Source organism: Tupaia chinensis, unplaced genomic scaffold (assembly GCF_000334495.1).
Source record: "Tupaia chinensis unplaced genomic scaffold, TupChi_1.0 Scaffold000127_2, whole genome shotgun sequence".
In the NCBI taxonomy this organism is placed as follows: Eukaryota; Metazoa; Chordata; class Mammalia; order Scandentia; family Tupaiidae; genus Tupaia; species Tupaia belangeri.
Genome location: NW_006159596.1, coordinates 2943509 through 2958231, shown reverse-complemented (window position 1 = coordinate 2958231; position 14723 = coordinate 2943509). Strand labels below are relative to the sequence as shown.

Here is a 14723-nt window from a genome sequence, read left to right as displayed (position 1 = left end):
AGAGGAGAGGGTATTGTGACATGATTGCACCCCATTAGGAGGTGTTTTCTCCTTCCTCCTTTCTCTGTCTCTTTCTCACTCTGGCAGGCATATATGTCCTTGGACAAAAAAAAGAAAAAGAAAGTTTATATTTCTTTACATGTTAGGTGTAAAAGAAAAGAGAAAGACAGGTAATAAAATAACACAATAGACTTTCTCTGCTGTGCATGTGGTTTTTCTCTCCACTGAAATCCACATGTCCATTTAGCATTCATTTATTTTCTGGCTATTAAAACCCTCTCCCTCCTGACCCCTTACCTAGTATTAAGGGGAAATCTATAGGAAGCAGCTGTTAAAAGTTTGCTCTGTGCCAAGCACAATTTTAGGTGCTCATATAAATGATTTCTAATCAACCCTCCCCCATAGAATTATTTGGATAATTATCCCCACTTTTCTGATGAAGAAGCTAAAGGCTACTCAAGGTCCCCCAGCAAGTAAATGAGAATCCATGATTTAAATCGACATTGGTCAGAGTATAAAGGTTCCCATTTTTCCTTCTGGGCTCTGGGCCTCAGGTTTACTAGCAATGAAGACTAATACTAATTTGTTTCATATACAGATACCCGTTATGTGATATGGAATCATAAAGAATTTTTCTAGTAGGTGAACAAGGACTAGAATTATTTTAAAATGAATTAGAACATCATAGACATCACTTAATAGCATTCTTATGTGTTCAGTAGGAAACTGTGATATTTGCAGTTCTCTCTATCATTTGCCATCTGGTATTAAGGGCTACAAATTCATTCTGCTTTTTGTGTATAATCTGCCTTTATTTTTGATGCTGCAGTACTGGATACCAGTTTATTTACTATTCACCTGAAAACACAGCCAAAGCAAAAGAAGTTCTCAGCAACATCAATCAACTACAACCTCTTATAGCAACCCATGCAGACCTGCTACTTAATTCTGCAAGCCAGCATTCTCCAGACAGCTTGAAGAATTCTTTAAAGATGCTTTCAGAAAAGGTAAGATCCAAATCATCAATACAGTGGGGAAAAATGAAATACTCAAATCCCCACTGGTGTTGCTTGCTACATGCATTGCCTTTCCTAGCATCTGGAAATGTAAAATAGACAAGGTTAAAAGTAAGCTTCAAAGTATTGCCACAGGATCAAAATGAATTGGCCTCATTCTCTTTTCAAATCTTACTGAGCATTATTTTTTTTTTCTTAGTAGGAAATAAAACCTGTTATTGGTGGGTATATATATATATATATATATATCCTCTTTTCCTTGACGTCTTTCATTTTCTTTGGTTGATGGTCTTATTAAATGAATTAAATTAGATTTTCAAAATGACTATTTCCTTTGGTGATCACCTAATTTTTAATGCATATAAAACTATACATTTGAATAGGAATGTAACTTAATTTGAAAGCAGAACTTTGATGTAGGTTCGGATCATTCGTATGGGGATAATTTCTATGCCTCAGTTTGATTTCTATGTTAGCTCTTAAGAGAAGATTCTAAAATTTTCCAAAAGTATTAGTTGTTGTTTGAAACCTAAGCCTAAATTTTCCCAAAGGTGACTTGCTCTGGTATCTGCAGAGAGGAAAAATAGTCCGGCATGGCATAGCCTCTCAGTATCTGCATTTGTAACTAATGAGGACAGTTGCACAATGGAGGGAAAACCAAGACAGAAAGAGACAAATCCAGCTTGTTTTAAAATGGCAAGCTGAATATCCTGGAGTCCAATTCCTATGTGCTCATCCTTTACCTCTGCATTCCGAAGACACAATTTATTATGAGATACTTCTGGTGAATATGCCCTTTAAGAAACTGACCCAAAATATTACCATATTATTAGTCTAGAATGAGACAACAGTGTAGTTCTTCACCTGCTTGAAAAACAGATGCATAGAATCCTGGGTATTATATAGGTCTACACTTCTTATTCAGATATGTTGTAATACTGGATTGTTGGAAACATCATGATGCAGGGATCAGCAAATGGTCCCTGTTGCTGGACTCTCACGTGGTCAACCACAGTTCAAGTCCCAGACCCAATGGCTTAAATTTCATGTTGGGGGTCTGTGTGCATGTGTGCCCAAGATCCTGAGAGGAGAATGGAGAAGGGATTGTGATGTGGCCATCTTTCCTTGGGGGGTGATTTCTTACTTTCTGTCTATCTGTCTTTCTGGTCAGCACATGCGCCCTATAACAAAAATCTATCAAAAAAAAAATTCACTATGCATTTTTGCAAAGAAAAATATGTCATGACTTTTCTGAACTCAATAATATTTTACACCTATTTAACATTTTAAATTGTACATTTTTTCATATATTATTTCCATAGGAGTAAACTAGTATCTATTTTAATTAAAAATTAGCAAATATCTATTCAGAAAGGTCATGTAAATTGTGTAATAAAGAGTGAAAAATCAAAGTTCAAGACTTCCAGTTTGAGATGAGCATTTCTTCTGTGCCAGAACAAGTGACTCTATTATGAAAGCGAAGCAAATAGTGATCCAATTTTTATAAGTACTTACTTTGTATCAAATAAGGCAAGAGGTTTGTGTCTTATTTCACTTCATCTTCACAATTGTAGGACACTTACTATATGCATTACAAAATGAAAGTCTAAAGCTCAAAGAACTTAAAATCCATAGAGAATTTAAAATATATAAAGTTGGGGCCAGCAGATGGGATAATGATTACATTGCTGAATTCCCATGGGAATCTGAGACTGTGGCTCGAGTCCCAGACCCAGTGATTTAAAACTTACCCTGGGTACATGTGCATGCATACGCAAGAACCAAGAAAATTGAAGAGAAGGGGCCGCAGCATGCCCATCTCCCCTAGGGGTGATTTCTCATTTTCTGTCTGTCTCTCTAGTGAGTGCATGCACCCTATATATATATGAGTGAGTGAGTGAGTGAGTGAGTGAGTATGTGTATTATAATATGTAGAGTCATGCAGCTAGAGTTAAGCTCTAAATTCAAACAAGACCAGGGTTCAAACTCAGGTATGGTTGACTCAACAGTAGAAGCTCTTTCTGGTATTTTCCATGTAATATATGTATCTCGACAGGATTTTTTTTTCTTGGTTTTTAAATTTGCCAGAGACAAATAGAGACACAGAGAGAGGGTAAGGGAGAAACTACCCCTAATGGGGCATACTCACACCACAACCTCTTCTCCTCCATCTCAGCATCCTATTGGGACTTGGGGCATACATGCAAACACACCCAGCATGTTTTGTTAGCCGCTAGAGCGGGGCTACAAATCCTGTGATCAGCCATGTGGGATCTGACTCCCTCAACCCTCAGCCACAGGGACAGCCCAGTAAAATAAAATTCGGTTAGATATACTCCTCAGCCACACTCACTTTTTCACATAGTCAGTAAATACTCTTTAAAGCTGGGGGGAAAAAATAAATTGTTGTTACATAGAGTCAAATAGTCTAATTTTACTTTGGCTCATTTCTTTTTTGGATTTGTAGATGAGGTGAGGTTTTTCTGGGTTCACCTAAGCAGAAAATTTTAGCAAATAGCTCATCACTGCAGTGATTACAGAGCAGTATTTCTCGTCTTCCTGTGCACTGGGCAGGGATTTGTCATTTCATACATCATTTACAGCCTGCTGCAGTGATTTGGAGGGTTGGAGGTAGGGCAGGTATTTTTCCTTCTGTAATCAAACATTGCTCCAAGTCTTCCTCTTATGTTTTCTACTGAGTAGACAAGCTTTGTCTACTAATAAATCTCTCAGCCTTGAAACTAGGAGAATCTCAGCCTCTAAAGTTAAGTTTGCAAGCCATGCATTCTTTTAAAAATGTTTGCCTGGAATTTCAAATTATTACATTAACAGTTTTGAAGACCGTTAGTAGCTCATGGTTTAAAACATGGATTTGGCACTAGAGACAAATCTTAATGACATCTTACATTTTTAATATATGTAATATTAGGATTTAAGCATACAAATTTCATTTTTTAAGTTTCAGAGGTCTTGACTACTGTAAATTAGAAAATAAGAATCATGTAACAAGCAGATGGCCTAATGGCTACATTGCTTGACTCCCATGTAGTCGGCCACAGTTTGAGTCCCAGACCCAGTGGCTTAAACTCCTGCCAGGCACGTATGCATGCGTGCCCAAGATCCTGAGAGAAGAAAAGAGGAGAAGGGATTGTGGCGTGGCCATCCCCCCTGGGGGGTGATTTCTCGCTTTCTGTCTCTCTCTCTCTCTGGTGAGCACACGTGCCCTATAGTAAGAAACTGAACAAATAAATAAATAACAATCCTTTTTTCATTGACAATACCCTCGTTTATGTTACTGACCATGAAATGGTATGTTTGGAAAATAAATATTAAGAGGGTTCTTTTTTTCTTTTTTTTTTAAGTAATATGTCAAATAGCTTATTCCAGATATGAAATTGTCCATATTCATACTTATCAGGGAACTCTGAAAGTTTTATAGCATTTGAGCACCTAAAAATGGAAAAATCTACCATGTTCTCTGTGGTAGACTAACTGAGATTGCTGGGGAATACTTGGAGTATCCCAGGGGGAGCATCGGGGAGAAGCATTCATCTCTCATGATGGTTTTGGCATTTCTCTAAGAGAAACCACAGCACCTGGAGATGAAGCATATCAACTGAAGCATATCAGTTAAACATGGCCTCAGAGTTTTCAGGAAAAGCAAGAAGAAAAACCTGACTGGGTGACAGGGACTATTCAAGGAGTTTCAGAGAAGGTAGTAGTTGCAGATCTAAAGACAAATTCTCATTGTCACTTCTACTGTTGAGAACCAAACCACAGGGCTGTCTCTCCAGAAAAATTTCCACAGATATTCACTGGTAGAAACAAATACATTAAGGAAATAGTACTTATAAAGAGATAAAATATTCTTGAGTATTTTCCAGGAATTGTGCTTGAGACAAGGGGTACACAATAGAGTAACACACAGACCTCTTCTACCCCTCCAATTTAGATTCTCATGATAATAGATATAATGATCATGACAGTAATAGCATTCATTGACAACTGAATAACTATCTTATAAGATCTTCAATTGTCACAATCCTATGAGGTGGATAGTATTTTCAACATTTAATCTTCCTGCCCTGTAAGTATTGTTAGTAACCTTATTTAACAGAGTCGAGAAAACCAAGGTATAGAAATATTAAATAATGTGCTCACAATCACACACTTTGTGTTTCTGGCTCCATATTCAGAGAGCTTAACCACTATATTTTTAGATATGCCTCAAGTACTATGACAGATTCTTGCACCAGGGACTATGGGGGGAAAAGTGTGGGGGCAGGGGTGAGTTAGGATTTTGAATTCTGACCATAACTGAAATTTTACAAGAATGAATCTTTTATAAAATTTTTACATCCTAAATGAGCATAAACTCAGTTAAATTTTATCATCCTTTTGAAATTCCTAGTATATCTTCTGATAGATAATTGGATTTGTTTCCTGCCCATTAGTTCATGAAAATATTAAAGAAATAATTTAATCTTTTGACATAAGATTCTAACAAACGGCAAGCTCTGAGTTTATCTGAATAATTCCAAGAGAGAAGACAAAGACTTGGTCAAAATTTTTAGCATAAGATATGAAAGGTTAATAATGGAGTAAGATACATGCATTTTCCTTTTCCCTAGAACTAAAAGAGAAAAAAATGTAAAGACTTTTCCATGTAATGTAAAAGAATTCAAACTGAAAGAAAAGAAAAATAATGACCTAACTTCAGGCAGAGTACAGGGGTGTCTCATAGCTCTGAAATGTGTGACATTAGCTTTTGAATATCTATCACTTTCTCTATTCCATAGGGATTGAGAAGACTTGTTGATAAAGCCATTCTACTGCTCATCAAAAGGCACGATGTAGCACTTAATTATGATATTGTATTTGATGCTATATGACAAATACTACATATACACGACCCTTAACTTTTACAACCTAAGAATGAAAAATAATGGGAGTATTATACAATTTTGCCATTGTTAAATGGTTAAAAATGGATTTTGTCGTAAATATTAAGGGATATGTTCAAAGTATATTTGAGAAATTCTTATAGCTTCCAAACCTTAGCTTTCTTTCTTTTTTAAGAATTATTTTATTGGGAACCAGCAATTAGCATAATGGCTATGCCGCTGGACTCCCACATAGTCGACCGTGGTTCGCGTCCTGGACCCGGTGGCTTAAAACTCATGTCGGGTGCGTGTGCGTGTGTGCCCAAGATCCCAAGAGGAGAATGGAGGAGAAGGGATTGCAGCATGACCATCCCCCCTGGGGGGTGACTTCTCGCTTTCTGTCTCTATGTCTCTTTCTGTCTGTCTGGCGAGAGCATGCGCCCTATAGTGAAAACATCTCAAAAAAAAAAAAGAATTATTTTATTTAACTTTATTATTATTATTTTCCCATTTGATCAGAGAGAAAGTGAGAAAGCAAGCTACCCCAGTCCAGGACTCGAACCACAGATGGCCATGTGGGAGTCCAGTGCCACTAACTACCACACCACCTACCAGCCCCTTAGCTTCCTTTTTTTTTTTTTTTTTTTTTTTTTTTTTTTTTGAGAGGCTTTTGCTATAGGGCACATGCACTCGCCATAAAGAGATAGAAAGTGAGAAATCATCCTCCCTACGGGGGGATGGCCATGCCACAATCCCTTCTCTTCTTTTCTTCTCTTGGGATCTTGGGCATGCATGCACATGTGCCTGGTGTGAGTTTAAGCCACCAGGGCCGGGACTCAAATTGTGGTCAACTACATGGGTGTCCAGTGACATAGCCATTTCGATAACTGCTGGTCCCAAAACAAGCCACCAAGTCCAGGACTTGAACTTTGGTCAGCCATGGGGGAGTGCCCAGCACCTTAACCACCACTCCACCTGCTGCCCCCCGCCCCTTAGGTTCTTTTCTACCTCAACATACTGTACCAAAAATAAAATAAAAACACCATTTCATCCTAAAATTTAACTCTGGAATTTCTTAAGAAAGTTTATGTTTTCCATGATAGTGATGGATACTAGAAAACCAGTGTGCTATGAAATTAAAGATACACATAATATAAATAAGAATGTTGATTATGGTGATCACTTAGGTAGTGAGAAAAAATTTTTAATTTTTTACTCACTTTAATCCCTCTTGAGGCTATCTTAGTCCCAAACTGAAGGAAAGACATTAATAAAGGTTTTTTTTCTTCTTTCTATGGTTGGTAAAAGTATGTATCAGGGTTCTAAGGGTCTGAAAAATAACTGGTTTTAGAAGAATGTAAAATTTCAGGATTAGAATTTTCATGTTTTTACGTGCATAGTCCTCTTCAAATAGCAAATATGTAATTGATAACATAAGTAATATACAGTAAAACTGATGTTTACTAGAAAAATGAAGAGTTGGAAAAATAATAAGTAATGTAAAAATGAGAGGTAAACAGTACCAGCAGTTAGCGTAATGGCTATGTTACTGGATTCCCATGTAGTCGACCGCAGTTCAAGTCCTGGACCTGGTGGTTTAAAACTCACGTCGGGCGCGTGTGCATGTGTGCCCAAGATCCCAAGAGGAGAATGGAGGAGAAGGGATTGCGGCATGGCCATCCCCCCGGGGGGTGATTTCTTGCTTTCTGTCTCTCTGTCTCTCTCTGTCTGTCTGGCAAGTGCACACACCCTATGGCAAAAAATAATAATAATAATAATAAATAAAAAAAATAAAAACAACTCTCCAAAAATAAAAAAAAGAATTAAAAAAAAGTAAGGTAAATATAAAATGTACTAAAATCAGAACTTCTGGCTCTGTCCATGATGGCAGAACATGGATCCTCCCACCATCAACAAGAAAACTGAGGAAAAAATGAAAAGAATCCTTTTCAACCAAGAGAAAATAGGTATTATGGGAAGGTAACAAACTATGTAATATTGAGATTTCCTTGTAATCATAGTTTACTTTCTAATATACTTTCCAGGCTATAGCACAGAAAACAGAAACCCAAACAGTATCTTTTCAAGTCAAGGAGACTAAGATTAAAGTTTGAGAAGTCAGGGATAGCTAGAGTTCACAGAGAAAAATAACAGAAAGAAGGGAGCTTCACATAGAAAGAACCTTGAAAATCTATAAATGAGTTCCCTTATAACTTTACCTGAGTATCAATCTTTGTAAGGATGAGAAAAAAACTATATCCAGAGAAATAAATGTCCAAATTAAGCAAATAAAATAGTTCCTCATGCATCAGTGAGTCTGGCACTAGTTTATTGTTCCACTAGTAGAGTGAAAATGCCTTGTGTGATCTGAAAAATTGAGAAGAGCTGTCAGAAGTGTATAGAAATGAGTCAGTCCTGTATTAAAGTTTGCTCTCTGTCCACCTTAGCAAGGCTTTAAAACAAGATTGAAAAGATTCTATTGATCATAAATAATTTAACTTTACATCAGGGGGAAAAAATCAACATTATTTGAAGACATGCAACAAAATTCAGCAATTAAGAATGTAAGATCAAAATGCCTGCCATTCAATACACAGGTACGAAGTATACAATAAACCAGTAAAATATGACCCACAAATAGAAGAAAAGTTATGAAAGTTACAGAAATGACAAGATGATTAAATTATCAGATAAAGAATTTAAAATAGCAATTATACACACACACACGGTCATCTGAAAAATCATGGCACATTTTTACATAAGAAAAACAGAAAATATGTCGTGATGTCTTCAACATTAGCTTTCCATATATTTAGTAAATCAGAGAACCACATAAACAGATGAGGAAAACAACTATAGATCTTAAATGAGTCAAAAAGAACTCAGAGAAATGTAAATTTTTATTTCTGAAGTTAAGATATGTAACTTTAACTGGATGGAAGTAGCAGTAGTTGGTTACTACACGAGACTAGAAAGTGAATTTGCAAGCAGAGAAAGTATTCAAATGAAGCAGAGAAAGACTGAAAAACATAACAACATAGGTGCCTTAGAGAGCAATATAAGAAGTCTAGTGGAAAAAAAAAAAAGTCTAGTGTATGTACAATTGGAGTCCCAGAAGTAAATGGAAAGAGAGGAGCAGAACATATTTGCAAAATTCTCCAAACAGGTACATCATAATCAAAGTGCTGAGAAACAGAGACCAAGAAAAAAAGACATATATGGCTAGAGTAACATGAATGACAACAGGCTTCTTTCTAGATACTATGCAAGCCAGAAGACAATGAAATAACATCTTGAAAGTGCTGAGTATAAAAAGAAAATGAAAGAAACGTTGATTTTCAATTTAATACCCAGAGAAGATGTTTTACATAAATGAAAATGAACAAAAGTTGAGAGATTTTTATAACAGACTTGTTTTACAACGAATTCTAAAATAAAGTCTTTAGTGCTGAGGAAATGATGGCTGGGATATTGTGAGTCACACAAAAGAATAAAGGATGCCAGAAATGTTCATATATAACCAGATATTTTAAAATTCAAACATTTAATTTGCTTAAACATAATTACTCTTTCAAACAAAAATAACATCAGTGTATTATTTTGTTTGTAACATTAGTGTTGCATAGGTATGCAGACCAATGGAAAAGGATCTAGAAATAGACTGTTCTAGAAACAGACTCATAAATATAAGTATTCTCAAATAACTTTAGACAAATGTATAAAGAAATTTGCTAGGAAATGGTATCTTTTCAATATACTAGGCAGGAATTGAATATCCACATACAGAAAAAAAAAGCCTCTATTTCAAATATATATAACATTTAACTCAAAATAAATAATATATTAAGATCTGTGATTTAAAAGTAAAAAACAAACTTCTTGAAGATTGCATAGAGTGTTTTTTCATCCTGGTTTAGGCAAATATTTCTTAGAACTCAAAAAGCATGAGTCAATGAACAAAGAAAAAAAGGATACGTAATATCAAAACTAAAAACTTTCATCCCTCAGAAGACATGGATGTTAAGAATATTAAGAATAAGAAAAGACAATTCATGACTTGGAAGAATGTATTTATAAAATATGTGTTGGACTGAAACCAGCAGATGGCACAATTGTTGTATCTCTGGACTCCCACGTAGTCAACTGCAGTTTAAGTCCCGGACCCAGTGGCTTAAAACTCAGACTCGGTGTATGTGTGTAAGTGCCCGAGATCCACAGACAGGGCTGGAGAAGGGATTGTGGTGTGGCTATTCCCCCAGGGGATGATTTATCACTATCTGTCTCTGTGTCTGCCGAGTGAGCACACATGCCCTAAAGCAAAACTCTCCCTTAAATATATGTACATATACATATATATGTATGTATGGACAATGGACTTATAACAGAATATATATTATTTTTATCACTTAATAATAGGTTAACTCAATTAAAAATGGGCAAAAATCTAAAAAGACACTTCTCCAAAGAAGGCATAGATGGCAAATAAGTACATGTAAAGGTGCTTCAGCATCATTTGTCATTAGGGAAATGTAAGTTTAAAATATAAGAATGATATACCACTAACCACCTAGTAATACAGCTAAAATGATAAAAAGCTGAGCATATAAGAAGTTAATGAATGGGAATGATGGTGTAATGGTTACATCGCTGGACTCCCACGTTGTTGACCATGGTTCGAGTTCCAGACCTCGTGACTTAAAACTCAGGCTGAGTGCATGTGTGTGCATGCCTAAAATCCTAAAGAACGGAGGAGAAGGGATCGCGGCATGGCCATCTCCCCTTATGGAGAGTGATTTCTCATTTTCTATCTCTGTCTCTCTGTCTCTCTGGTGAGCACACGCACCCTACAGCAAAAACCTCTCTTAAAAAAAAAACTGGAAGAAGTATATAAAACAGCTGGAACTTTCATGCATCACTGATGGGTACACAATTATTTGCATATTTTGGAATGTGTAAGTTTTAGCCCTTTCCAAATGCTTCACAAAGTTAAAAATAATATAATTTAGTCATCTAATTCCTATTGACCCAAGAGAAAGTTTATCTGTGGGCTCTGAAAAGGCCGTTAAATGAGGAAGGGTGGATGCATGCTTTGTGAAGATATCTGTATAGCAACAGATAGGCTGAGTTAGGTAGTGGATCTGAATTTTTGAACATTATTGAGCATCACCAAATGTAATTAATGCTCCTGGAGGAACTTAATAAAAATACAAATACTGACCTAGGAATTCAGAGCAAGGACTCAGGAGTCTATTTATATTCTAATATTGGTGGCCTTTGGATAACATCTTGGGGGGGGAAATAAGTTAGTTGAAGAATACTAAACCAAATGGTATGGAGACTGGAAAGTATTTACATGAAGTGAAGAAAGGATTTAACTGGGTCTAGCTGTGGGACTTTTTAACAAAAAACAAACACACAAACCAAACAATCTTTGAAATTATTGAAAGATATAGTTATTTAATAGAAGTACCCAATGGCTAATCCAGCAAACCAGTATTACTGAGGGTGATCTAAAGGCATAGACTCTGAGTTCTAAAGAGTAGAGATACCACATATATGGATAATATGAGAAGAACACATTTAAAATAAATAAGTAACTTGGGGCCTGCAGGTGGCATGGTGGTTAAGGCACTGGATACCCAACATGGCTAACCACAGTTCAAGTTCTAGACCTGGCGACTTTCTTTTTCACTTTCCCTCTCTGTCTCTCTCTTCTTAGAAAATGTGTTCTATGGCAAAATTTTAAAATGATAATAAATTTAAAATTATTTTTAAAAAATCAAAAACTTAAGTGCAGTCTGGAGCTTCTAGACTTGAAGGGCTTTCACCAGAAGCCGTTGATAGAGCTGACTCGGAGGTGGGTAAAGATGGATTTTTAGAGACCTTCGCATATAGAATTCAAACTGTGGGAGAATGGATTACATTATCAATGAAAAAATTCCTTTCTATAACACAGTTATCAGTGTTCTGCAATGCCAGATCCACATGAAGATCCTGGTTTTCATCCCAGGGTTTCCCTGTGCACACCACATTCACCTGCACACACCAATGATACCCAGATTGACTGATGCTGGGGAGAATTGCAGCAGGACGACCCTGCTAGGAGTGTCCCTCTCACTCTCAGAAAAGATAAACCAAAAAAAAAATCCTTTTGAGGAAGTGCTGTAAGGTCCTGGGAGGGCTGGCTCTGTAGCTTAGTGAGTAATAGTGGATAAGGAAGCCAGATCCCATGTAGCTGACCAAAAGGTTCAAGTCCCAGCCCCAGTCACTTGTAAAACAACCTGGTACATATGTGTCCACAAATGCTGACAGAATGGAGAAATGGAGGAGAATGGATTGTGGTTAGTCCATGTCCCATTAGGAGAGAGCGCGCAGTTGCTCGCTCTCTCTTGTGTGCGCTCTCTCTCTCTCTCTCTTTCTCATGAATACATGTACCCTCTAGAAATTAAAAGAAAAAAAAAGACTAAATTTAGGCGCCAGCTGACCACAGTTTGCATAAGCAGAGGATGAGGAGTTTAAAAGGAAACTGAACGTCTCAGTCGAGAAAGAGGAGCACAACAGAACACTTTAAAACTTTAACACTTAAAGAGTGTCCCAGTTAGGTATTGCAATTTAGTACAGACTGGGAAGAAGTGATCACATGACTCACCCAAGGTCAATGGTTCACACATACAATCTTCTCAAAGGTCAGGTAACCTGGCAGCTAGTCCAATATTCTTGCCTTTAGGGAATACTGAGCACACAGCAGTGCACAATGACAGAACACAGCAATCCTTCTCTATGAAATCATAGAGCATCTTAAATATGAAAATAACCCAGATTCTTTCTTACTGCACACATGATTACTAACTCAGTAATGACATGTTTATGTCATTAGATACTTTTGTATTCCAGGTGGAATTTTGTAATTAAATTTTAAATGAGTAATTTACAGATTGTGTTTTTAATATCAAAAATGAAATATTACTGTCTTAGGTTCAGAGGGTTTTGTTTTGTTTTGTTTTATTATATTATTAATCTGGTCTTTTAAATGAGTTGTTTGGTCGCCCCTTATGATAATATTTAGACAGTCTTCCTTACTTCATTTAATGTACTGCTAACCAAATCAGAAATGGAAAATGGTTTTCAGAGCAGTCAACATGCATGTTGGATATGTGGTCACAACTGTCCTATGACTGCATCTTCCCTGGTGTCACCCCAGTTTTAAGAACAGCAATATGCAGCTGAATTGGCATTATGTGACTCCATTTCTCTCTTTAAACTGATTTATTCTGATTGTAAAACATCCAGGGGCTGCACTGGTCTACATTTACTAAGTCATGCTGGTCAGGAAAATTAAAGATTTTTTTTTCTCCAGGTCATATAAATAGTGTAACAGAATATTTAGATATTTTAAACATAATGTTCTTCTGGGCACAGATTACTAGTGATCCAAAGAGTGTCTAAAGAGTTGAGATAAATTTGTCAGTATAGACACAATGCAAAAGCTCAGCTATCAAAGTGCTTAAGATTTTGCTCCTTGTATTCAGTTGTGTAAAGAAAATTCTGGGTTGTACAACTGCAAGAATCTGCTGCATTATCTTCCTTGCCTTTGGTGGTAAATCAACTCAAATGAGCTTTGAATAAATGAAGTGGAATCTCTGCATGTGCATGCTCTGGAAGAAAATGATGGTGATTACAAGCACTGTAGAAGATTTCATTGGGTGTGAACAGATACTCAGCTACGCAGTAATTATGTGAGTATTGTGGAGACTGGAGCCGTAGTAGCAGGAATTCAAAGAAGGCAAGCTGTTTTGCTCTAAAAATAAATCAGAAGGATTTATTGCAACTATCAACACAGAAATAGTTTAGTTAAGCTGAATGGGGATAAATTCACATTTTTAATACTTAAATTCACATTGGTAGGCATATCTATGCTATGTGAGAAATTATGTAAATAACATGTTTCCCCATTTTTCTGTAATGACACTGACTTACTTGAGTACTGTCTAGCCAATTATTCCATCAGTATTTTTTCTCTTCCGTTTTCATGTTCATGCTTCGTTGCTAACATCAATGAATACTTTCTGTGCCTTCCCAATATAAGCTGCATTTTTGTTTTGTTTTCCAAATTCCAAAGTATTTTCCAATCTTTTGTTCTTATAAATTCTGGTTTCCATACATACACACACATTTATATATTTATATTATATATTTAAATGTGTGTGTATGTATGGAATTTATATATAAATATAAATATATATAAATATATATGTATATATAATACATATTCATATATATTTAATTTTAAATATATATTTAAATGTAAATATATCAAATATATATGTCTTTATATGTAAATGTATGTAGATATATATGTATACACAACTTATGAATGGATGGTGTGCTTAAAACATCCAATAAAATATGGGACCAGCAGATGGATAATGGTTCTGTTGCTGGACTCCCGCATGGCCAGCTGCAGTCCAAGTTTGGAACTGGTGGCTTGAAACTCATGCTGAGTGTATGTGTTTGCATGCCCAAGATTCCAGGAAGTCAATGGAGAAGAGACTGTGGCATGCCATCCTCCTGCAGGGGTGATTTTTTCCTTTGTCTCTCACTGTCTCTCTCTCTCTCTTTCTCCAGCAAGCACATGTGCCCTTTGGCAAAAACCTTAAGGAAGTAAGAAAAGAAAGAAAAGGAGAGAAGGAAGAAAGAAAAAAAGAAAATTAAGCAGCAAAGATAGTTATTTGAGTAATTTGGGCAATTAGGAAAACTTACAGAGGTTCAGTATACTTAGGGAATTAATATTAAGGAGTAAAAGGACAGAAATATCCAGATGCAT

General features: G+C 36.2%; 1 protein-coding gene across 8 annotated transcripts in view; it reads left to right on the top strand.

The window, feature by feature from the left end:
- Positions 1–14723, top strand: part of INPP4B (inositol polyphosphate-4-phosphatase type II B) — a 957317-nt gene that overhangs the window by 807589 nt on the left and 135005 nt on the right. For all 8 annotated transcript variants that reach the window (XM_027770345.1, XM_027770344.1, XM_006144646.2 and 5 more), the window contains one exon: positions 830–1007. In XM_027770345.1, the coding sequence (XP_027626146.1) occupies positions 830–1007 (178 nt within the window). The remainder of the gene's footprint in view (positions 1–829; positions 1008–14723) is intronic.